A 26,195-nucleotide genomic window follows, 5' to 3' on the forward strand; every position below is an offset into this window, starting at 1 on the left:
TCTTCCATAGGTGACAGCAGCTTACTATGCAGATGCTAACAGGCAAGAGATAAGTGCGCATGTGTGTGCCTGTGGGAATGTCTGAAATTGAACTTTTGAACTCGAGCACAAGCACACTTGCTGGCTGCAAGCAGTACAGGCTGGTTGTAAATTGTGGTAACATTTGGACTAAACAGACATGGCACATCCGAGTCCTCCACGAGATGTAAGAAAGAACCACCAACAAGGAGACTGATCACACCTCATGCTTCTGCACATAGACTATTTAAATTGGAAAAGCTGAGTGCTGGAAAGAAGAGGTGTGCCATAAAGATGGGGTTTGGAAGTAGTTTTGGAAAGAAGGGAGCCTGGAAAGAAGGTGGTGAAGATGGTGGCTGGAGGAAAGATCCCGGCAGTGGGGGAAGATCCTGGAGCTCAGAAACAGGTGGTGACAAATGCCATGGGATGCCCAGGGACCTTGGCCAGTGACACCTGAGATGGGTAACTCTCAAGCAGCAGCACAGTGGGAACCAGCACAGCTTCATACTCAATCTTCCTGGACCAGCAGTAACCTCCCTGCGGGACAGTGGAGACTCAGGAAACATAGTGCTAGGGCAGGACTTGGAGACAACCAAGCAGGGTAGAAGCTCTAATCTTGTTGGTTCTTCAATAAACCCCAGTGTTAAAATCCAGCATGAGGTGTTTACTCGTCTGGCCTGTGACAGCACCTAAATCATAAATGACAGCTCTTACAAAATAAGCTCTCAAAATATATAATCAAAATATTAGGTCCAAATACACCTTTTCTAGAATTGCAGCTTTTGATATTCTCATGTCAGGGATTCACAGATTTGAAAACCAGAAAAGGATATACGTGGGAACTAATTGTAATCTTTGTGTAACACAGATAGCAGCATTTCCTTGTACTAATATATTACTATTCTGATGTTCAAAACAGCTAATGTTTACAAGGTCAAAACCACTTCAAGGAGCACATGCTTTCTGCCGTCTCATTGAACCCATCATAAAACTCTAGCCAATATATGTGGAACAAGGAGCCAGACAACAGGCTGTGGCTGAAGCAATTCAGGTATAGCCATACCAAAACGCCAGGATAAGACTGCAGAATTTTACCCGCCTTTAGCCAAAACAACTCCATGTACAGTGTAACCTGACTGGTTAGAAACCCCTGGGTTTATTAAAAAAAGCCATCTCACTTGAACTTGCAGATTTTCCATTTTATTACAGATGGACATTACTGGTCCCAGACTTGCTCCTTGTGGGGCGAGTTACCTTTCACAGGAAGATGAAGGCTACTTTCCTTTTGTTGTGGTTTGGGCTGGGATGGCCACTAAAACAAACGACAGACAAAATAAAACAGGCCAGGGATATTTTTGCAGCCCTCAGCACTGGCACAGCTATACCCTTGGATACTCACATCCAAACTGCCTACTGAGACCTGCCCCTGCTCCACACTGCTGTCTAAAACGTGTGAAGGATAGCTGCACAGTTTTGGACTGGGATGATTATCAAAGACCACACTAATTAATTTAATAATACGGACAACTATGTTCCAGTTTACAGATTCAAACCACGGGCCTCTAGTTTAACAAGAACTTTCTGCTAAAGTATTTCTCTATTTATTTTATTCCCCGTATTATCTCTTGTGGCTCAAGATGGGTTTGATTTGGTGGCACAGCACAGTACTTTCAAACTCTGATGGGAGAGGATGTGCCAACCACCACTGAAACTTTATCCATCTCTCCTATCAAAGCCCAATTGAGGCGTTTCAGAAACAAAATGATTTCATAGGTTCTTCTAAGTAATCCTTATACCTGTTTCTTGGCATGCTTTATTACTGCTGCCTCCATTCATGAAGCCAAATAAAAGATTATTCTGCAGCTGGGTTTAGAGTGAAGACAATTAGAGGCAAGACTTAACAGAAACAGCTATGGGTTGCTGGATCGACACCTAAGAGAAATATTGTATGTAGATAGTTAGCTGGCAACAGACCAGAGAGAACCCCTCAAAATCCAATACCCCATGCTCTACAATTTCACTGTTATGCATGGTCTCCATAAATGCTGCTCTCCAAATTTCCACTTTGGAAGTTTATCCAATACTCACGTCCATTAAGAGCTTTTAAACTGAATCCTGTAAAAACGTGTGTGTTAGATAGAAGCAAACCTAGAAGCTTCAAGAGGAAGTTGGATTAAGACTCTGAAAGGGCTACACTCTTCCATTGAAAAGCCTTGGATACAAAAAGGTCTTTCTCCTTTGTCATATTCCAGTCAACACTAACTCAGTTTTTCTAGAAAAAAAAAAAAAAAAAAAAGAAAGAGGAAAGTTGTAGGTTCTAAGTAGTTTAAAGGTTTTCTGTAGTTTGTGAAATTGTCCAATTTCTGATCCAGTCATGTCCACTGAGAAATAAGCAGTATGTATTCAGAGCACTAATTGCATCAGAGCAGCAGCTGATCATTTCCATGTTTATTGGCCAGAACATCAACACAGCTACTCCTTTATACAAACTAACAGAAGTCAATTTTAATGCTGCTTCACAGCATTTGTAGTTGTCAAGCCATCACCCAACAGTTCTAAAAAAAGTTTTCATTTACCTGAGGTTTCACAAATAAGACTGTAGATTTACATACAGTACATTTTGCATATATGTATCAAAATTCTTGTTGGAGAAATAAGTTACAAACAATGGTACAAAACCACTCCAAGCCAACCTTTGTTCAACAAGAACACATGTGTGTGAATTTTACAGTTTTATTTTTTGCATTACTCTTACAGTAAGCAAACTATTTAGTTTATACAAAATAAACCTGGAGTTTTATATAGTTAAAAAAATCATCTTTGGCTAAACAAAGCTCTCTATTTTTATACATATATTTATATATATACACACATCAGATATTTTACATTACCACATGGGAACCTGTACACATACTTACAATAGACAGAACATTAAAAAAGTTTCATAATTTACAAAAAAGGAATCCAAGTTAGAACCAAAACAGTCAAGCCCTGTCCCCCCCCCATCACCCGTACAGATAAAGTAAATAAACACAGACAAGGAATAAACAACTTTGTAATAAAAAAATGCCTGCTTTTTTGAGAGAGAGAGGAAGCACTTAAGTGGAGAGAAGCCACTTCCCTCAGTGCCTTCAGTACTGTGCACATTTTCACCTCAAAGGATATGGTTAAAAGAATGCTCATAGTCGAGTCTGATTTTTCCACAAACATGAACGCTACTCTGCAAACTGACCATTTTGAGAACAGACTCAGTTAGATTTGAATCTCCAATAAGTAAACAGTTGTCACAAATATTTGTTAAGAACAAGCATGGGTAGGTATACCAATTCCCCGCTGAAGTCACTAGGCCCTGCCAGTGTAGCATGGAAGATGACACTTGATCATCAAAAGCAAACGTTTTAAAAGCAAGCACCTAAGATGGAAGACTGCCAGAACCAACACCATCATCTACTCAAGTCATTCCTCTCAACAGTTTCCAGAGCACTGCCTAAAATGAGGATGATGCAGTGCTTGGCAGCATGACGGTCCGTTCCATAGGTCACATTTACAGTAATCCAAAGGTGTCAGTGGCAACATCAGTGACAAATTATCTGATGGGTTATTAGAATGAGAAGTCTGTCCCATTAGTTGGAGAGGGAGCAAAAAAACATTATGCTGAAACTGAAGCAGCAGTCATTGGATTCTGAAAATAAAAAAGCCAATTTAATCCAAGTTGAAAGGCAATGCTCTGAGGTGGGGCTCTTAAATGAAGTCTAAACCCAGCAGATGTTCTGACTGAATAAGGACTACAGCAATCCTGATCCTCCATAAAGAATAAAATCTCAAAAATCACTGAATTCACAATACAAAAACCTGTGCAACTTCCAGAAATGTTGCTTAGGAGGAAGAAAGAAAAAAAAAGCAAGCTTTTAGAAATTTAGGATAAAGCAGCTATATGTGAGAAGTGTGTGTTTATACATATCTATACATACACACTTTTAGTACATACTAGTAAAACTGGAAGCAGTTGTAAGAGTTCTTTAAAATAGAACATAATGAATTTCTAATGTACTAAACAATTTGTAAAGATAGATACAATTGCTGTCAAAACATGCCAAATTGACAAGCTTTTTAAACTGCTTGTTTTTACAGAAAAGTTTTTCTCCTGGTTACTAAGTATGAAGTTACATTTTACGAATCTGCAAAAGTCTGTTTCTAAATTAATTTTAAAAATAAAAATCACTTGTCAATTTTTATTATTTTTTTTTTAACAAACGAGAATGTTCATTTCCCGGATGTAATTTGGAGCAGAAAAACATCAGGCTTTTCCAAAGGAAAAAAAAAATTGGAAAATAATTCCAATACATTTTTTATGGCCTCCCCCAACTATTCAAAATTCAATACTAAGGCTTTTTAAATATCATCAGAGCTACAAAATGTTTTTAACTACAAGAGAGTTCTTTGTAAACAAACACTCATTACAGCATTTCACAATTTAGAAGAAACTGAAAAATTGGTCACTGCATTAATGACTGGCTTCACTCTCTCACCAAAGTTGGGACTCATTTTATTTGACTGCAAAAATTGGAAAGTTAGAGGTCTGGATTAGATAATTGGCATAGATTTTCTACATTGTCAATGACGACAGATGGGCACCCTCATAGAGAAATTAATTCACCTCCATTGAACACTGGAGTCATTAAGAAATGGCTTAGATAATGTGCTTAAAGTTGAAGACAACCCTACACTCAGTGCCAGATTCTCTCCTTGAAACCCACTATGAGCAACTGACAAAGCGGAAGAACCACCTATTGCTTACGATCAGAATGCAGTTACTTGATAAGCAGCTTTTGGAATCATTGCTATCATTACCCCGACTTATTTTAAAAGAAAAAGGCCTAGCTTCTTAAAATATGTTTCAAGGTAACCAAGATGACGTACCTGCCATTTTCCAGGATTATCTACCAACTGGATTCCAAAGCACTCTTGCTTTTTAAAATCATAGTTCCACATCACCATACACTGTACTTCCAACAAGTTAAGCAAGAGCCACCATTTTCACTTGACTGCATGCCCTTGTCTTTGCTTATAGAACACATTTAACCAACAGGAGATGTCAACCCCTTGAAGTGATACCGCTCCATTTGTATGTGCCCGTTCTTTCCTAGCCTGTTTGTTTGTAAAGTCCCCTCTGTGTTGTTTTGATAAAGCACTTCAGAGAAAACATGGACAGGGAAGTAAACAATTAACAGAGCATCAGATTTACCAAACAGTATTCTGACTTGGATACCTCCCACTAATCCCATCATATGAAGGCAGTGGTTGTAGTCCATCGTTGCTGGTAACAGCTACACCCTGTAACCATGAAGCAACTTGGTGGTAAGTTTACTTGCACTTGGATTTCTTGAACAGCTTCATTAACTGCTTGAATCTTTCTGCAACCTAATAGAGGACAAAAAAAGACATATCATTAAGGCCCCAGTGCTCTGACAGCATAGACTTTTTGTAAAGAGACCGCTATTTTGGTTTTTATTTGCTTCCAATAAACTTTAGCAGGAGAATTTTAGGAGCACCATTAACAAGTTAATTGGATGCAGGAAGCTTCCTATACCTTTGACATCTAAGTTAGCCTCCAGGTTAATCACAGAGAGCTAGAGCCAACTACTGGTTTAACACAGGTTTCCTTACAACAAGGAGTAAAAAAAATGAAGGCTTCAAAATCAGTTAGACTTGAATTTTGCCAAGTATAACTGTGAGTAAGACTCAAATGTAAGGACAAAAACTTATTTTGTACTCCACAAAAAGCAATTTATTGGTTATTTTCTACCCTCTTGTACAACCGTTGCTTCAGGTATTTATGGCTCATCATGGAGTAATCTACCTACTAAGGATTTTACAAAACTGTAGACGAGAGCCCAACACCTTTTCGTTGAGCACAGCTACAGCTTACATACCGACCTCATTCAATCTTGAGTTAGTATTTCTTAACACTATATATACATTGCTAAAGCATATCTACCGTCCACCAAACAGTTAACTGGGAAGAGTGGCATAAATGCACAGGTAACACTGTTTTATCCAATCATCCACCCCAACAGCTTCTAAATCCCACAAAGACTCTGTAACCATAAAGCACAACATCCTAAAAGCCAAATCCTGAGCAGGCAGGATTTCCTAACTTAATCAAATGGGTGTTCCTCCCTTTTTAGATTTGCAGGATAGAGATTAAGATAGAAATTCAAGACAAAGTTATATGCAAACCTCTGGAAATATTTTACATCAATTTGGCATCTGTCTTTTGAAGTTAATTAATTAAAAAGTGAAAGAAAAAAGGAAATATTTTCATGAAAAATCTTGGTATTTTTTTCCAGCTCTAATTTTAATCCTTTTCTAATTTATTAAATGTGTGCAAAGGTTTTGGGCCTCTCCAAATTGTCTTTCTTTATCAAAGTGCTGATTCAACAATAGAAACGGTCCTGTTGTCCCTGACTTATGATTGGACACGGCAGTTTCAAGGTGCCAATCAAACAGGTACTGAAGAATCCCTGGACCGTAATATCTGTATAATGTATATTTTCAAAAGGTAAAAACCAGGAGATTCCTTTTGCAGGAACCCCCCACCAAAAGACATGAGGAAAAAACAACTTCAAATTAGCAGAAGGTCTCCAAAGATTTTTGTTCAACTGCAATCACAGAGGTAGCAACACAGTTGTTATCAAATATAAGAATGATAGCACCTACTTGATTTGGGCTTTTGTTCAGCCTAGTGGCTAAGGAAACAAAGGTTTTGCTTGATGGTCCTTTTCTCTGACATTCCAGCAAAATTTCTCGGTCATCATTTCTATAGCAAAAATGCATTTTAAAAATATTAATACATATATGTGTACATCCATACAAACTATATATATATATATATACACACACACACAGAGACATATATAAAATACTGAATATTTCTAAACTATGTAACGATTTCAAACAGCAGCAATGAACCTACGGAGGATCCTCCCTTCTACCAGCACAGAGTAACTGAGTCAGTACAAACAAGTGGCAGTGGAGATGATGCTACCCTATTAGGAAGGGCAGGATTATTACAACAGAGTTAGCCCAAACCCAAAGTCCTCAAAATGAGTTTTAGGCTTCTACAGCAGACATTTAAACTTGAATTGAAAAGAACTCATAAATTCAACAGGGGCCAGTAGTTCTAGGCAGACTTGCCTCAGTTTGCACAGCTGGGCAGCAGCTTTCACCTAAGGCCCACTGAGGTTCAAATATTAAACAGAGAGGTGTCTGACTTCTGTAAGTGGTTTAATATAACAAACAGAGCACATCTACTGTTCACATGAGAATAAGAACAGACTTCTGGTCCTTTAAGTAGGTCACTGATTTGCTGTTTGTCTCATTAATGAATTTAGGTATATGTAAAATGTATATAGACACAGCTATTACACAGTAGCTACTATGTACCTTTGATTGAAACCTGCCATATTCCAATAAATTATATTTAATTGCCCCCTTTTCAAAGAAAAAATGTAATGACTAGTTATTTAAATACACTTTTGGGGGGGGGGGGGAGGATAATAATTCAAAGATGGACAAAGACTGTGACACAGAAAACCTAGTAATATTCACAAGGAAAACTCTGATAATCTCTTCCTATCTCATTGGTTTGCACACTAAAAATCATATTAGCTTTTGCAGTCTTTTCTCCACAAAGCAGATGATCTTCTTTTAAAATGCTACCTAGAAACTTACTTTATATCTGAACTATAGTTCAGCAAAGTCTGCCCTGAAAATTTTACGATCCCCTTTATAAAGCATTGATTATATAAAGCTGTAGCAAGAACAGCAAAGCCTCCTAACTATAGTTTCTTAAGGATAAGATTACACCACAATAATGTTGCATGTAACTGACACAGTCACCTCATTTGTCACCCACATCTTACTAACTGGAATATATAGGCTGAATGGTTGACTAGTACATTTCTGCAGATTGAGCAGTGTAGACCTCAAAACAGAAAACTGTTTGCTCTCATGCCTTCTCTCAGTGGGGGAAATCTTTAGCTGCTCTCCTTTACCCAGTCACTGATGCTTCCAGGCCTTGAAGGAACAAAGACCTCAATCCCCTACCAAGCCTGCCTGGAATTTTCAGACAGGAAAGGAAATGGGCAGGGGAAACAAAAATTACAGACAGTGCAGTATAGTAGGTCTTGTTATGTTAGCATACAAGATTTAAAAACAAAAGCAAAAAATACTCTTGTTTGAGGAGATCTGGGTAAGTGATGGAATTAGTTATGACACATGGAAGTCACCTTCTTTAACGCTAATCTGATTTAACCTACCTAAGAAATGACTAAAAATTGTTCTCTTCCAAAGGCTGCTGACAGGATTACATGAAATCAGTTCATCTCTTAAATTTGTTTTCCCCTGGAAAACTGTTATAGAAAAAAGATAAAATAGACTTTGGCTCCTTTCCGTGGTACTCAAAGAGAAGACACCAATCTCATAAAACCACCCTGCATAGATAGAAGGAGGGTCCATATTTACAGAAGGATGTAGAGCTACCGAATAACTTCAGCCATTGGCTAAATATCCTTTTCTTCCCACTTTTCAGTATATCACATAGTAAAAAAAACAAAAACCAAAAACAACAAAAAAAAACCCCACAAAACCCAAACCTAAAACAATCAAACAGATCAAATCAGAAATTACCTCGTCCACGAAACTACTACTTCTCCCTTCTTTTTAATGATGTTTTTGGCATACAGACTTGGTGATGATGCCGATGAAGCCAATGGAGAAGAGTCTTTGTTCTGCTGCAACTCATTCTTCTTGTTAGAACATCGTTTGGGTGCTGAATTTACCTCTTCAGACTTCACATCATTTGCATCACTCCCTTCACCTGCTGATTCAGTTTCTTTTCGTTGCCTTTTTGAGCTGGAATTCTCTCCGACAGCCTCCTTTTTCCTTTTTTTACTAGTTTTATCATCTATACTTATCTGGCATCCTACATCAGTATTTGAAGTGGATTTTGTTTCAAGATTAGATTCAACTGCTACAGTCTCATTGGAAAGCTCTTCTGTTAAGTCTATAAATGCATCAGAGCACTCTTCCAGTTCTTCCTTTTTATCATCGATTTCTGAGTTTTCTATAGAAGTTTCCTGAGTCCTGTTATCTGCAGTGGATTCCACTGCACGACATGAAGTTTCACTAACAATATCATCTGTTAAGTCTATGTATGACTCCGTACTGCATCCATCAGGAAAAGAAGCTTGAGATCTAACACCTATTTCATTTACATTTTCAGACACTTTTAATTTGTGTGCCTGAGATTGCTCAGAGCCCTCATCTGGGCTTTCAGTGTCATGGCTCTCTGTGTTTGAAGATTTTCTACAGGGTCCAAGCAACGCAGGAGTTTCTTCCTGTCCAATACTATTATGTGACACCTTTAGAGGCTGAGGTAAGGCACGATTTTGTTCTTGTCCAGTGCTGACATGAGGCAACGGATCCGTCTTAACCATACCTGGTTTGAGAGTTTCTTGCACAGTGACTGCTGTGGCACTCTGACTGCCCCTTTCTTTTTCCCCACTTCTCATTTCTTCTTTTTCAGTCTTGGTTGAGGATGCCCGTGCCTCCTTCACTGAAGCCACCTGATCAGATGCTGGTGAGGTACACGGCACCGCACGCCTAATCTTAACAATAAAATGATCATTGGATTTCTCCATGATTACTGCTTGCATTGGTAGGCTGGGGCGACACTGAAAACCAGGAGCAACAGGCCGACTTGTCCATGATGAAGAACAACTGGATTTACTGCTTGAGTTATCAGATTCTAAAGCCAAATGAATGTCTTGTTCAGTGGCATCCTCCTCTTCAAGAAGTGCATCTTCACTGTAATGTGCGCTGAGAACACCCTCAGGAGTTGAGCTAGAATTATTCTCAGGTTTCAGGAAGCTGAGGTGAGCATCTGATTTCAAAGGTGATGGAATAGTTAAGGAAACAGCCAAATCTTCAAGGAGGATAGAAGAAACAAATGCTTTATTCTTTTGTAAATTGCATTCATCTTCTTTGCATGAAGCTGCATTCGTAGGAACCTCAAACATGCAGCTTTCATCTAGTATATCTGGATCAACAGACATCTGAAGCCTAGATGCTAAAGAGGGAGCTCTTACAGGTGAAACAATAGGCCAGTTAATATCCTCTACTGGTCGAGATTCCACACAAGCCTCCTTTGGAGCAATCTCTTGCACCAGTCCGGCACCATTACCTCTGCATTTATGACTATCTAAAAACTGTTTTTCTGGAGTTCTGAATTCCCACTCATTTCTGTCAATATTGCCACCATTTTTTTCCAAGAGATCAGAGCCTTGCAATAAGCTTTTGAAAATTTCACCCATTTGAGCATCACTTACAAGATTAAACGTAAGACTGGAAGCTTGTTGTTCTGTGAGAAGCTCATAACTAAGATCAGACTTGTTAGCATCTCTGGATAGCTGGAATCCTTCCTTTTCATATTTTACACCCTTCAATGGAGTGAGAGTGCCTTGCAAACTATTCTCTTTAGAGATGTGCACTTTGGTTTGGGAATTCCTGGTGTTATCAATGGAGTTAAGACATTTTGTAAAGGCAGGTTTTGGTGCATCTGTTTTATTTTTCTCATGGTGACACTTAGGTCGTTGATAATCCACAATTTGTTTTGAAAGGATATATTCCTCAGGTTTTTGAGATCTGGCTTTCAGGGACTTTTTTCTAGATCTTTGCATATCGTTTTTATGACTGATCTTGTGTTTTTGCTTTCCTGCTCTCTCAAATTTCCCTTCCTCACTCTCATTTCCCACATTTCCCACATCACATAGTTTTATTATAATTCTCCTTATCTTTTCAAGTAAGTAATCGAGCTGTTCATCTACAAACTTCCATAACTGTTTTTTCATATCTGATACTTGTTGTTCAAAAAGACGGTCCACTATTGCATTCTTTTTCACTTGCTTAAGTTTGGACTCTATAATATCACAGATATTCAATTTTAATGTCTCACCCAATGTAGACATCTTGGAAAAGTTCAAGTATTTTATCAATGATGTAAAATTTATGATACCAGATTCTATGATTCTGTGAAAATGCTGAACTGGGAAGTGTACCTTGAACTTCATATAATTTTTCCTCATCTGTTTTCGTATAGCTCTTAGCATCTGCATGATTTCTTGTACATTTGAAGGTTCAACAATAACATGAACTATTTTTTCAAGACAAGCAATGCTCACAGTTTTATTTTTCTTCGTATCCTTCGAAGATCTGAAAGTCTGATTTTTATGCCTCTCTCTGTTCTTTGTACTTACTTTCACAGAAACAAATTTTCCATTATCTTCATTGCAACGCACAGTTTTGCTCTTTTGATTCTGTGGACTGCTGGTCAAATTTCGTGTCTCGGGAGAAGCTTTTGGTCCTGACTTTTTTGTATTTTCAGAGCCTCTTTCAGGTTTAGATTTTTCTTCATCTTCATCGCTACTTATGATTTCTCCTTCTTCTATTTCATCTGAAGAGATACTCAGCTGGGACTCCATCTCTAAGTGTTCATCAGACATGCTAACTGGCTTTTGATTTTCTTTGTTTACTTCCTTTGACAAATTCTTTGTGGGACACACAACCACCGTACTTTCAGGAATCAAATCTGTAAAAAGAAAAAACAGTTTGCTAATCACCATAAAGAATGCAATTATAAACAGACATTTTCAGAAAAAACTGGAAGATTCTCTTCTGTAAAATGACGGTCCAGAACGGTTTGTTTGAAACTGCCAATGATAACTCAGGAAGTTTGGGCTATAACAAGTGTGGGTGGTTTGCTTCAGCAGCTTCTAGTTTAAGAGATTTTTCTGAGCTTCACAGGGCAAATCAGACCTCAACATTTCATCAAAAACATGTGACTGATCTCACAAATACATCCATTGAAAACAGAAAAATCTAGCAGTTTCCATCAGTTTTGGACTTCTTTCCATCTACTTGAATAAGTTTTCTGAAGGACGCGCAAGCTAAATTTACACTTTAACATCATCATGGACTAACATTTACATACAATAGGTGGCTTTGCTTTTAACAGTCTCACAACAAAAACAAATTGAGAAGAACAAATGACCTACTAATGTTTGCTCTAGTCTTTTCCAGGGCCAATAAAAAGGTTGTTTGAGCCTTGCAATAAAGTGACTTACTAAACCAAAACCGAGTACTAGGCACCACACACATGGTAAAACTCCTGTTTCATTTTTTGATGCATTTAAGATCACCAGCACTGTAACTAAGCACAACAACATAAAAAGCTTTTCTGAGAAATTTTGGAGAAAGTGTCCAGTTCAGGTTCCTGAATGACAGAAATGAGGAGAGAGATATGTGAGAGGAAAGGCTAGAAAGTTCTGCCAAATGTAGCATGCCTTACTCTGCCGCACAAATAAGTTTATTAAATGTTTTATATCTTTGAGATATCATTAAATGCATATTTAATCATCATTTAAAATTCAAACCAAATGCTGTTTTGTTAAGAAAAATAAGCAATTACAGTTAGCTACAAAGCAGCATGTTACAAAAGATGAAAAGGCAAGCTCATTTCCATTGTACAAAAATTCCACTGAAGTGCATATGTATTGATTAACGAGATTTACAGTTAATTTTAGGCTTGCTGGGCACTCTAGTTAATAAAACACTCTAATGTTCAATCGCACATAGATTAGACTGCTTAATGACCTCTAACAAACATTTAATCTCATGAAAGATCATATCTAAATTGATCTCCATAAAAAATGAACTTGTGATTAACACTTTAAAGCATCATTTGAAATGTTTACTTTACACAGATTCTACAGGGGCAAAACATATTCCATCACCGCCTCCATTTCAATTTTACAGGGATCAATACCTTCTCAAACTAACCACTTCTATATTTTGACATACCAAAGCATAAAATGAAAGTGGTCAAAATATAGTATTAATATATGTACCCCTGTCCCACAGAACAGTAGAAAGGCACGAACTGAATTTCAAGGCCAAGAGAAACCATAGCCTCCTGTCAATTTAACAGATGCAGAACATTTGACACACAAATCATTAGTCAGATCACAAAGACAAGTAGGCATCTAACTTCAGAGCTGAAAATCACTGCTTTGGAATTTAGTAGCAAGTTCTGGACAGGATGGATTCCTCTAATAAGTAACTCAGGGAAACACTACAAAATTAGAAAAATACTTTTAGTTGATGTTCATCTACTCTGATCCCAAAGCTCTTGTGTCCCCCCAGATATTTCAAAGAATATAAACTACTGTAGAAATGAAATGTACGTTGCTAAAGGAATTCACACTTAACTGTCTCAATCACAAGAGACAATGCCAGAATACACCATACTAAGATTTGCAAAAAGAAATAAGGATTATGTTCTGAAACATTAGAAAAAGGATTTAAAGGTCACTCTACCATTCCTCTTCTAGTAGGAAATCTAAACTTCCAAGGAAATTTTTTATTAGTTGCAGCAGGACATTACAGGAAGAGTTAAATTCACACAAGTACAAGATTTAAACTTTGGGTCATCTATTTGAATGCTGTCATCGCATTTTATCTCCCTGACATCTTATTTAGGAGTTAGCTCCTACTTCATTAATGATAAATTCTAATGTTCTATTTGTTCTACTTTTCCTCCCACTGGCTGACTCACAATTATAAAACATATATAAAAATTCACACTGAAATTAATTCAGATGGAGAGCACAGCCTTCTCTTAGCTGACATTCGTAGAATTTAAGTCTCGGGTACTCTCTTCAGCTTTCTCACAAATACTTGAAAGAATATGATTCTAAGTAACTTTTGCCTCTACAATTCCAGAGAAAATCCTAATGAGACCTACTCAGAAATAACTGCACTTAAGAAACCTATATGTATTTTTCTTTTAGATGTTAGTACGTAAGTCTTATTTCAACCACTCATCTGTCAGCAGTGACAAACTCCAATTTTTATAGCAATTATGTTCAATTAGCTACAATCTCGGCTGCATTGTTCAATGGTTCCACTACAAACAAAAAGGACCATTGAGAATTATACAGCTTAAGAAGAAACAATTTATATTTTTGAGAAAGCAGTTAAAATAAATTTCTGCTTTCCATGAATGGATCTTCTAAGCATTTATGTAGAAAAGAAATTAGAATATACATATACAAATACCTTTGTTATAACTCTTCACAAGACCTTTGCAGGGACTTTCCATCTTAAGTGCTTTAGCCAAAGGGCGCATTGGACTGTTGAGTGGGCTGATTGCCTTTGGAATATACCTCAAGTGATTGAGATCAATGCTCAGGATTGAGCTGTCATCATCAACAGGAACTGGGTTGGTTTCTCTCTCTTTAGTTCTAGGATAAATCTCACCACTAAGAGAAGATGCTGCAACACTGATTTCAGTTAGATCTGGCTCCAGGTCACAAGCATTCTGGTCAACTAATGGTTCATCCTTATCAGTTAACATCATTCTGTCAAGTGACTGAGATGTACTCATATTAATTTCGCAGACACCCTTTTCCTCAATTGGACACTCAACATTTTCTGTAGCCAAGTGATCATTGTCCTTCACTACTTCCATTAAAGAGTCTGGTTTTGTTTTGCTAATATCATCTGTGACATCACAGGACTCCAGGTCACCAGAACTTTTGGCTTCCGAATCATTTAAGACAACGTTTTGAGAGCCACATTGGTCTGCTGAGCTTTCTATGGCAGCAGCTAGCCATATTTTATCTTCCTCTTTCTTCTCTGCTGCTGACTCTGGAAGGGCTCCCATACTTTCACCAGCAGGTTCAGATTGTGCCACTTCTGCTGCTGGTACATTATCATCCGGCATCACACCCACTGTCACAGACAAGTTTTCACACTCCACCACACTCCCTGCTACCTCCAGGGGCAAAGATTCAGGGCAATTCAGATCCACCATTGCCACTGCTGTTGCTGAGGCTTCAGATTGAGCCAGATCACAAGCCTCTGCTGCTTCTGACATTTCAGCCTGTGTTTCATCAGGAACCAGTACCTCTGCTGCTCCTGGCAAGGCTTGAGGCTGTACCTGACCTACTTCTGCTTCTGGTAAGGTTTCTGAGCTCAGTTCATCAGTTGCCACTGCTGGCAATTCTTCAGACTGCGCTGGATTTGCTGCTGCTGCTACTTTCAAGGCTTCATTTTCGGAACTGACAGAAATAGGCAGTGCTGGTTCCACGTCGCTTTGGGCTGTACTGTCCAGAACTCGTACTGTTGCATTAGCTTGCTCTGCAGGACCACAGTTAACAGGGTGGTCAGAATCTAACAGTTCTGCCTGCAGCGTGAGCTCTGTACTTCCCTCTTCAGTGGCCTTTTGGGAAGGTGTTTTAAGTCCATCTGTGTCCTGGTTTGGGGAGAGACATTGTTTCTTAGCAGGAGAAAGAGTTAAATTTAGCTTTTCCATAAAGCTAAGTTTTAAGTCTTTGCTTTTTGTCCCAGTGTGATCATCTTTAGTTTTGGGGATTTTATGGTCTTTTAAGCTATCTGCTACTCTGTATGTTTCTTCTAGCTTATAGGACTTGTTTCTCTCACTTTTTGTAACATCTATACCTTTCTTGAATTCTTTTCCAGAATGGTGAGAAATCTCTTTTGCAACTTTTCTTTCATTTCTAAAGTGTCTATTTTCATCCTGATTCTCTCTTTCTCTTTTCCTTTTTTCTTCAGTTCTGTGTCTTTCTGATTTGGAATGTGCTGTTTCCCATTCATATCTACTACTGTTTTCCTTCAAGCGTGCGTATTTATGCTCTCTGTTGTTGGAATTAGAAGGTGAAGTCCTTCCCTCTCGAGAAGTATGATCATTTGTTCCCCGGTCTCTCTTGCAGTCAATGTCTCTTCCTTTTCTAGACTCTTCCATGCGACATTTACGTGATTCATGAAGACTCTTTGAATGTTCATTCTTTGAGTGTGGACTACTCCCTCTACCAGACCTCCTTGGTTGCTCCTGTGGCTTTTCATTTGGTTTATTTTTTTGGCCAGTGTTTTTTTCATCTTTATCATGTGCTTTAATGTCTTTTTTAAATAAATTTTGTGATCTCTCCTCAGCATACAATTCACCTCTTGTTTGAAATCTGTCTTTATTGGTAGGTTGTTTCTCCCAGGAAGAAGCACCCCTTTCTACTCTTCTTTCTACAGTTGGACTGCATTTGAGTTTTACGCTCTGACTTTTTTGTTGTGACTCATTTTTACTAGTCTTCTCTGAAAGGGTTTTCAGCTTTTGCTGAGGATCTGAATTCCCATCATCACTGTCACCATTGTTACAGTTACCGTTGGTTCCAGTGCTCTGATGTACTTCTCTTTTGTATTTGTTGACATTTCCCCTACTATACTGTTCATTACTTTTAACTTCTTTTCTTTCCTTTCTGTTATCCTTGTTGGAACTATGGTCATAGTTCGGTAGACACGTATGAGTACCATCGCTGCAGAGCTCTTCGGGAGGATATCTCAGTAAATATGGAGTGTTTCTTTTTTCAGAGCTAGACTTCCCGTTGTCTGCATTATGAGACGAGTAACTGTGATATGTATCTTTTGAACAGTCATTTTTCATTCTATGCTCCATCTTTATACTGTCAGCTAAATCAGAAGGTCTGAATTTGGAATCTTTTGTTTTGCACATCTCAGAGCACCTTCCGTTAGTTGATCCTGGAAGATATGTTCTGGTGAAGCTACTTCGATGATTGGGAAATTCCGATAGCCTGTTTACAAAATGAAAAAAGGTCATGTTAGCTTTGAAATTTATTTAAACATAACTAAAGCTGAATTGCAATTAATCCATATCTCTAAGGTTTTTTTCATACTTTCTTTCAGCTTCAATTTGGAAAAATGAGGGATAAAAATAGAAGTTAAATTATTTCCATTAGCACACACTAAAAGAATATAATTTGTATACATATTTTCCGAAAGAAATTCATCTAAAGCAAAAGCAAGATCTGTGGAAAAATACTGTACTGAGTCTAATTAACAATTTCAGTAATTCAAATTAGTATTACATTGTCCAACAATAGAGCCTTTCCCCAAGGAAAAAAAAAAAAGTTGTTCTTTACAGCATTAGTGATTAAAAAAAATTAAAAATGAGCAATTTAATAGTTCATTCTTTGATAAACTGGCAACCAAAAGAATAGGTATAATCTGACTGTACTTATCCTATCCAACAAGCAAATAAGCTAATTACGGAGTTTTCAGAGTTGGAAGGGACCTCTAGAGATCATCTAGTCCAACTCCCCTGCTAAAGCAGGATTGCCCAGAGCACATTACTCAGGACTGCATCCAGGAAGGTCTTGAAAATCTCCAGAGAAGGGGACTCCACAACCTCCCTGGGCAGCCTGTGCCAGTGCTCTGTCACCCTCACCATAAAGAAATTTTTCTGTGTATTTGAACAGAACTTCCTATGTTCTAACTTGTGCCCATTGCCCCTCGTCCTGTCACTGGGAACCATTGAAAAGAGCCTGGCTCCATCCTCCTTCAACCCACCCTTTAGATACTTGTACGCCATAATAAGGTCTCCCCTCAGCCTTCTCTTCTCCAGGCTAAAGAGTCCCAGCTCTCTCAGCCTTTCCTCATAAGGGAGATGCTCCAATCCCTTAATCATCTTAGTTGCCCTTCGCTGGACCCGCTCCAGCAGTTCCCTGTCCCTCTTGAACTGGGGAGCCCAAAACTGGACACAGTATTCCAGCTGTGGCCTCACCAGTGCAGAGTAGAGGGGGAGAATGACCTCCTTCGACCTACTGGCCACACTCTTCCCTATGCAGCCCAGGATTCCATTGGCCTTTTTGGCGACAAGGGCACATTGCTGGGCCATGGATAATTTACTGTCTACCACAACCCCCAGATCCTTCTCCTCCGAGCTACTTCCCAGCAGGTCCGCCCCTAACCTATACTGGTGCTTTACATTCTTCCTCCCCAGGTGCAGGACCTTGCACTTGCTTTTGTTGAACCTCATTAGGTTCTTCTCTGCCCAGCTCTCCAGCCTGTCCAGGTCATGCTGGATGGCAGCACAGCCATTAACTCCGTAATAAGCTACCATGTTTGGAACTTGCTGCAAGCTGCAGAAAACAAGTAGTAAATTACAATAATCAAGCCTCATCAAGGCCACATGCAAATTCTGCAAGGTCATCACAATAAAAGAAAAAAAATTTAAAAAGGGCACATGTAGCCTGTACAGCCTGAACTCTTACTTATTACTGACAGAACTCAAAGTTACCTCACCAGGAAAAAAAAAAAAACAAACAACCAACAACCAACCAAAAAACCCAAACAGACACTTTGCTGCCATATTCAACAAAACATTTCATTAAAATGACATGGTTAAAAGCAATGTCAACCTTCTTAAATACTCTTCACTATCTCAAAGGAAAGACTGTGTTTAACCAATGCAGAAGTAAAAGTCATATCAACAAATGATGGCAGCAAACCACCAAATACATGGCTCCTTTTTTAGAGAGTCAAGGATGAAGGGGCTGCTACACACTGACATTTGGTCTTGGCCTAAAATTCTATATTGAATTGTCTACTTGTAAGAAATCAGTCAAGTGTAAAATAATTCCATGTTTATCTCCAATACAAAATGGGGTTGGTTTTGCTTTATATAACTGAACACTTCCTGTGGGCCGATACTGTAAATTTAAGTATGTAATGATCAGCTTTTACAACTGGCTCTACTCCAAAATTGTGACGTTGTGATGTGAATTGAACGGTGAACTACACCAATGCTGCAGCTGTTGTAATCCAAAAATCTTTCCTATATTTCTGTTTTATTTTTAACAATACTGACAAGTTTTTGCTGTACTTTATTCTGCCTATTAAATTTGCATACATGTGTCATGAATGTAATTTTATCCAAGTGGGGTTTTTTTAGTTTGTTTTTATTTGTTTGGGTTTTTTTTTTGTTTTGTTGTTTTGGTTTTTTTTTAGATAAGCACTATTTCCCTCAAAGACATTATCTCTGAAGCAGTCTTTACAGATAAGGAGCCTGCTTAAGATGAGCTAATTTATTATAGACCGCACAACAGACAAGGCATGCTTCTAAGACTTAAAGTGCCACTTTCCCCACAATTTTCCATGATGTATGCCTCCAAAATACCTAGATCAAATACCTTGTTCATCAATTTTCATCACCATCAGAAGGTACTGCAACAGAGTTTGTTAACTGTTTAATGAGGGTGAGTATTCAAAACATGAAAATATTTTTCAAACAATTTAATTTAAAACCCAGAATACTACACTCAAAGGTGTGAAAATGACAGCTATCTTGTCAAAGCCGATCAACTGAACGAATTACACATGTTAAAACCTCTTGACTTCCAGCGGATCATATCTGGTAATTTTCAATATTTAGAAAAAAAAAAAATCACATAGTTAATATGCATGTAGCCTCCAGCACAGTAACATCAAATGAACCTTCTTCTTTATGACACCTTTTGGTGCAAGAAAATATCAAATGGTCAAACTGAAACACAAACAAACCAATGAGGTGGCTGATGTAACACAAGTGGCAAGCAGGTGACCTTGTGATAAGCTAGAGGTCCTGAATCTTGGACCCTTGCTCTGGTCTCAAAACGTTCAGACACCTTAAAACTCTGCTACTCTCCCATCCGTACTTCAGTATGTTATTTTCAACTCCTTGAAGTAAGAATTGTAGTACACAGACATTACCAAGAATTCTCTAGCTGCTATCCCCCACCATTGGAGACAGAGCTTTCATATCTTGCCATGAAACCATTATATAGTTTATTTAGTTTCATTTGTTGTCTGAAAAAATCCACGGAATTCATGTCTGAGACCACAAAACAGAGTAGTTCCGAAGCTGAACTTTGTAAGATAATACCTGCTTTGAAACATGCAAGATGGTTATATAACCCACCAGGAATGTGTGATTAAACAACACAAACAAAAAAAAAGAATTCAGGCAAATGGTCACCCTTCGGATTCTTCCTTGCTTTCTTAATTAAAAAACAAAGACCTCATCAAGCAAAGATGATACATATCTATTTCCTCTGATTGTACCAGTACTAAACCACACACTTGTTTACTAAGTAATGATTTTCTTCATTGGTTTTACTTAAAATAGGCCTAAAAGTTTCTTACAAGTATATAAACATGAACAGACAAAAAGCATGTTTTCAGTTCCACTATCTAGTTTTACCTTTGATGGAGATTATTGATTTCTTCATCTTTACGGTTAATTTCCACTCTTGCTGTTTTGATAAGTGCTGAAATATTCTTTTTGAGAGCTTGGTTTTCATTCTGTAGAATGACATTCTATTTTAAATATATACAAAAAATAGAGCAAGGCAGAGGGGGAAGAGAAAAAACAAGAATTACCTCGGGTATACAAACATGTAAAGAAAAAAAGTGCAAGACAACCATTTGAAAAAGTCCCATCATGTGCAAACTGACAGTAGAACATACAGAAAGTCTTTTGGAGAAGTCAGAATTACTGAGATCCAAAGGAGTTGGTTTGTTGTTTTTTGTTTTTTTTTTTTGTTTGTTTTTTTTTTTTAAACATCACTCTTGTTATGCTCCTGTTTGTGTTCCTGGTAATCGTTTAAGAGGTTTTAGGTATACCATTTATTAACACTGAAATATGCCATAAAGCAAGTAACCACAGAGCTAAAAAATTACAGTCTGCCCCTTTGCTTCATTCTTCTACTCAATTTATTGCTTTCCTGGTCACTGTATCAAATAAAAGGTGTAGCTTTTAAGCACTTCCAGCGAAAGAGGGTAATTGTATTTTTTTCAAGGTATCAAAACCAACTTTGGATGCTCTATCATTCTAAAATTTCCAGATATGATGTTCTAGAAACCTATCTGTCAATCACAGATAGCCCCTTCTCTTAATAATTGTCCTCAGCAAAGCCTGCTTAAAAAGGCAGACAAGTTTTGCAGAAAACTATACAGAAGCATCAAAGGGCAGAATGTGCTTACCATTTCAAAGCATAGAACCTTTGGGACTTATCTGTAATGAACAGTAGAGCATGTTGGAGAATTGCCCAAGGTAACCTAGCTATAGAGAATGGCACAGCACGTGGATACTAGCTCAAGTTGAAGAGCAGTTCAGCCTTATCAAAATGGCACTATGCTCAAAGCAACGTAGACATCCTCTTCCAGTTCTAATGACAGCTCAGGTACCTTTGCAACCCTCTCCTCAGTGTACTAAAGGCCTATTTTTTAAAAAACAAGAGAACTGGATACCTTTCTGATAACTATTCATTTGATATGCTTTTTTTCCTAATTAAGGAGATAGAAGATAGCTTTTAAGCAACTAAAGTCTTACTGCATGCAACATTGTGATACAAGTGAACTTACCTACTGATTTTGTCAGTAGGCTATCCTAGCAACTGTCCTAGGCAGAACAAGCTCCTAGCACCTACAAAGGTGCTTTACAAACCATCCATGCGATGGGTTAATTCTGGAAAGCATATGAAATTGGCTCTCTCTCAAAGCAATATTCAGTTTGTTTACATAAATCTTGACAATGTTGCCCCTTGAACTACAGTACCTGTGCCTGTATTTCCTTAAATTTCTTCATCAACTCTTTAATTTGCTGCTGACATTTTCCATATTCTGCCTGTAACTGTCAAAGAGAAGAATTCACAGAAGTGAAATTAATTACACAGAAAAGTTACTCCTCTAGATTCATAGATAGTTAACATAGTAATTTATATTACAAAGTTCTGTTTTTTTCCAAAAGTAACATATTAATGCCATATTAAAACAAAAAGCTTCAATATGCTCCAACAGGCATTCAAGTCTCTCAAGCTCCACAAACACTCAGATAAGAGGAAATTGATGTGTGCTTGCCCAACAGTAATAGGCTAGAAGGTAACAGGAAGCCATATTATTGTGAAATTAAAGACACAATTATTGAGGGGCAGGAGTTCTCAGAGTCTTACAGATGGAGACTTGTTTGTCAGATTTTATATAACACAAAATAAGTAAGAAAAAGCACAACAAAAATTTACTACAAACAAACCTTGATAGCAAAAATAGACTGCAAAGGACGTGCTCCTGTTGAGATCACAAAATTAACTAAAATACATTTGGTATGAGACCTTTTTTAAAAGCAGATGGTGATAAAACTTTCACAGAAGAATGGACAACTTCCCTATTGTCATACTTGACAGTCAACTGCTTTCAAACTTTCAAAGTGACATTTTCATCACTTAGTAGACTCCTGGAGGTTTTGCTCCTGCTTCTATAGTACATTGTATCTGTGGATGTCTGTCCCTTTTTCTCTAAATCTCAAGTCTGTAGTTAAGATGCATCTTATGGACCAGGATAGGTGATGCTACATGATTAAGTGTTCCGCTAATTTTGCTAGAAGCGGTTATCTACTGCATGGTTGTTTTCAATCCCAAGAACAAAATTTAATGACACATAAGATTAATCCATGACCTATCTGCTTTAGTCTGGTAAAATTAGTTGGGAGAAATGTCAAGACTAGCTTTGTATCAGACATCTGAACAGATATTTAACTAGAAGGAAGTTACAGTACATTTTCCCATGCTGTAGCTCATACATGAACCACATGCAAAGGACACTAAATGAGAACAGACCATGTCACAGAGTGAGAGATTCACTTATTCTGATAAACCTGTTGACTAACAGTTTATTAGCACACTCTTGTTTTAACTTCTTTATTTAAAAACAGTTTCCTTATTTCTTCCAATAATGTGAGCATACTGACAGCATTATTTGCACTTTACACAAGAAAAATAGGAAGAAAGAAAAACCCAAAACACCTGAGTTATTTTTGTCACATTAATACATACCTCATTGTAGGATGCTTCCTTTGCAGTCCCTTCTTCAATTAATATCTCATCAAATAAATTTAAGCTGTTTCCAGCTGGTGTAGAATTTGGAGTGGAATTGTCTGTGGAAAGAAAAATGAATTACATAAAGAAAAAGGTATTTTCTAGCCAGGTTGCATTGTGTCACTGAGGAAAACACATGACCTTATTTGGAGAAACTCCTATCCTGAATTTCAACATTTATGCTAGTTTTACTGGAAATACTCGATCCAATTTACATCAACATAAAAGGTAATGATGAAAACTAAAGTTCAACTGAAAAAATTGTGTTAGAAAAATTAACAGATATATGGGACACCTAACAACAAAGATGGAGTTACTGCAGAGTTGGTACGGTGCTGAATACCATGCTTTTTGTGTTGAATAAATGTTGTTTGCTGTTTTACATTCCCCTCACAAACTTAAACTCCCTAGCTAAATGCCAAAGAAATGAAAAAAAAAAAACCAACAACCAAAACCCAACCCAACACCCAAACACCCCAAGTATTTAGATAACGGTGTTTTTTCCTCTAATCAACCTGTGTGATAGTTCAACAAGTACTCATTACTGACAGGACATGACTTATGACACATCTGAAACACAGATTCATTTGTAGACAAATAAATGAAGTTAGCTATCAAAGCTGCACTTCAATCCTTTGGACAAAACTATAATGCAGAGTATTATTAACACAATGCAAGACAACATGCAAATAACACCTTATCTGCATAAAGCACAAATCTCACCAATCCTCTTTTTAAATGTAAAAAAAGAGATCCCTCAGAACTCGACTATATAAAATGTCTGCTCTACTTTAAGTTATTCCTCCTTGCATCTATTATGTTTACTAAACAATGCATCTCAGTATGTCAAATTCTTAAGAGAATACTGCTATATGCTGTAACAAATACAAAATGGAAAGTGAAAAAGATGTGTAGATGCTTTATGACTGTAGAATATAGTATAGTCTTTCCATAAAAATTCAATGGCCTTACAGCAGTAAGGTCAGTAGAGAAACACTTGTTAAAATACTAGAAACAGTATTTCATTAAATAGTACACTAAGACTCCTAAAAAAGAACACATGTTGGGTCCATTTCTTTCTTACCTTCAAAGAAGTTAAAAGAGGAAATTGATTTACTTTAGCATGTGAAATTATTCAGAAAGTAACAAAAGGTTGAAAGGATCTACTGAATGTACTGTATCACACAGAAAGTATGTTTCAGAGCTCTCACTGGGGATTTAGCGATCAGTGACTGTTGGTTCTAGTCCTGAAGCTATTTAAAAACAACAAAATAAAGGTGCCTTTTCCAAGGTAAAATGTCCCATATCAAAGCATAGATAGAATAGCTGAGGTTTCTCTGCACTGCTTTTTATGCCCAAGTCTCTTAAAATAGCCAGTATCACATGAAAACTATCTTATAATCATTCAGCTAATAGTTAATAGTTTTAAGAATTATCTGCTGTATTTATACAGAGTGTAACATTATGTCTTGAATTTAAACAAGTAGCTCACTGAAGCATATGCTACACTAGCTAAACATAAAATTGGTTTACTTGAAACCAGCCTAAGAATCACGGAGACTATAAAGCTCCAAGACAAGCAGCAAGATACAATCAACCTACCAGGAACTGTCAAACCATTGTCCAAGCCATCGTAAATATCCACTGAGCTCTCATCACCTTCCTTGAAGGGGGAAGCTTCAGCTAAAGCCAAAAAAAAAAAAAACAACCAACCCAAAAGTAAATGTTTTGTCATCTCCAGCCTGTAACTTTCCCATAAAATAAGTGTAGCTATGATCCTAGACCAGTAGAGAGTAGTAAAAGTAATAGCACAGACTAGTAAAAGACAGGGTAATTTTACCCAGCAAACTACTGCAACTGTGTAGAAAAGATTTTTAGTCATCAGGGAGCAAAGACAGTCTTGTACGATCAATTCTTAAATATTACAAGAACTGAGCATGAAGCAAATTATATGGCTTTAAGGACAAATACAACTTAAAATTATAAACTAAGTCAACTTGATCTGAATTTGAAACTGTTTTCTAAAATGCACAGAATACAAAAGTTATACAACTCAGAAACAAAAATAATTAGTATGATCAAACCACTGTTAAAAGAAACATTTCTCACCAAACATTAAGTACAGTAACAGTATGTATCATAATTCAAAGAATTTGCTTTAGTATTGCCATCTATTCACATACTAACTGGTTCTGTAAAAGTATTTTAATCTAAATTTCCTCAGTCCCTCTTCATGCGTTTTTCCAATGCCTCTTATCTCCTCTGTGTGAATCTCTCCAGTTCTGCAACAGATATTTTTGTTATAAAGAAAAATATTAACATCCACAGTCCTTCTGAGGCTGGGAATCTCACAAACATATGTCAGATCAATCAACTGTGGAGCTGGAAATAATGTTAGGGTACCAGATGATAGCGCATTTGCTCTTACAAACAGCAAACAAAGGAACAAACCTCCTAATGTGTCCAAATATACGCTTCATTAGGATATGGCAAAGGTTAAATTACACACTGTAAAACACAGGGGAGAGACCAGTTTCAGCCATTCCCTCAAAACATATTAGAAATCCAAAGTACACGGTTATGGTTTGAAATCCAAATGTACTAATGGGAGTAGCACTGATAATGTGCCACAGCCATTTAATTATAGTTGAACCTTCTCAGTATTTGTCTCAACTTAAACTGTTTCCATTTTGTTTTCTCAATTATTTTTGGATCTATTTATTTTTATGAGACTGCTTGTGTTATTTCACTGCAAACCACAAAGTAATTTTAACACATCTTACCACCGTAGCGGATATCAAACAGTCCCAGTCCATCCTCATCTGTTGCCATGATATAAACTCCCTATGGCTTCCCCATCTATGAGTAAAATATGAGAGGAAAGACAACAGATTAATTGACAATTTCAGAACAACATCGTAAAACAGAAGTATGTTGATAAAAGACATTTACACCTGAGCTACTTGTGGCCCTTGCTCTTCAACAAAATCCAACACTAGAATGAGAAAACTCTTACATCAAGATAACAAACGTAGAGCTCTATGAAGTACTAAATTATGTCCTGTAAATAAGCATTCTGAAGATCTTCAGCAGTATCTTTTATTTATATGTATCAAATAAAGATCCTATAAAGAAATTTAGGTCTGAAACACTGCATTCTATGAACAAGTTATCTGAACATGTATCTTAACCAGTTAAAATAATCTGATTCCATAATTCTGATTTCTCCTCTGCTGACCATTAAAGAGCAAGTTTCCCCCTGTCTGACACCACCAGCCAAACCAGTAACGTGCAGCAGCAATAAAGATTTTGCCCGCCAAGGCATATGACAATGCT

The 26,195-nt window shown here is 37.4% G+C and overlaps 1 protein-coding gene across 1 annotated transcript; it reads right to left on the reverse strand.

Annotated features, from left to right (window-relative positions):
• Positions 1–5,350: 5,350 nt before the first annotated feature.
• Positions 5,351–25,691, reverse strand: CASP8AP2 (caspase 8 associated protein 2; the record flags this gene model as incomplete). The annotated part of the gene is made up of 9 exons (XM_082481169.1): positions 5,351–5,439; positions 6,739–6,838; positions 8,710–11,668; positions 14,197–16,742; positions 20,189–20,304; positions 21,545–21,619; positions 22,818–22,918; positions 24,462–24,542; positions 25,643–25,691. The coding sequence occupies 9 exons, from the start codon at positions 25,689–25,691 to the stop codon at positions 5,383–5,385; spliced, it is 6,084 nt and encodes a 2,027-aa protein (XP_082337295.1). The 3' UTR covers positions 5,351–5,382.
• Between the last annotated feature and the right edge of the window lie 504 nt (positions 25,692–26,195).

This window comes from Vanellus vanellus, assembly GCF_965231255.1.
Source record: "Vanellus vanellus genome assembly, chromosome: 3".
Lineage (NCBI taxonomy): Eukaryota > Metazoa > Chordata > Aves > Charadriiformes > Charadriidae > Vanellus > Vanellus vanellus.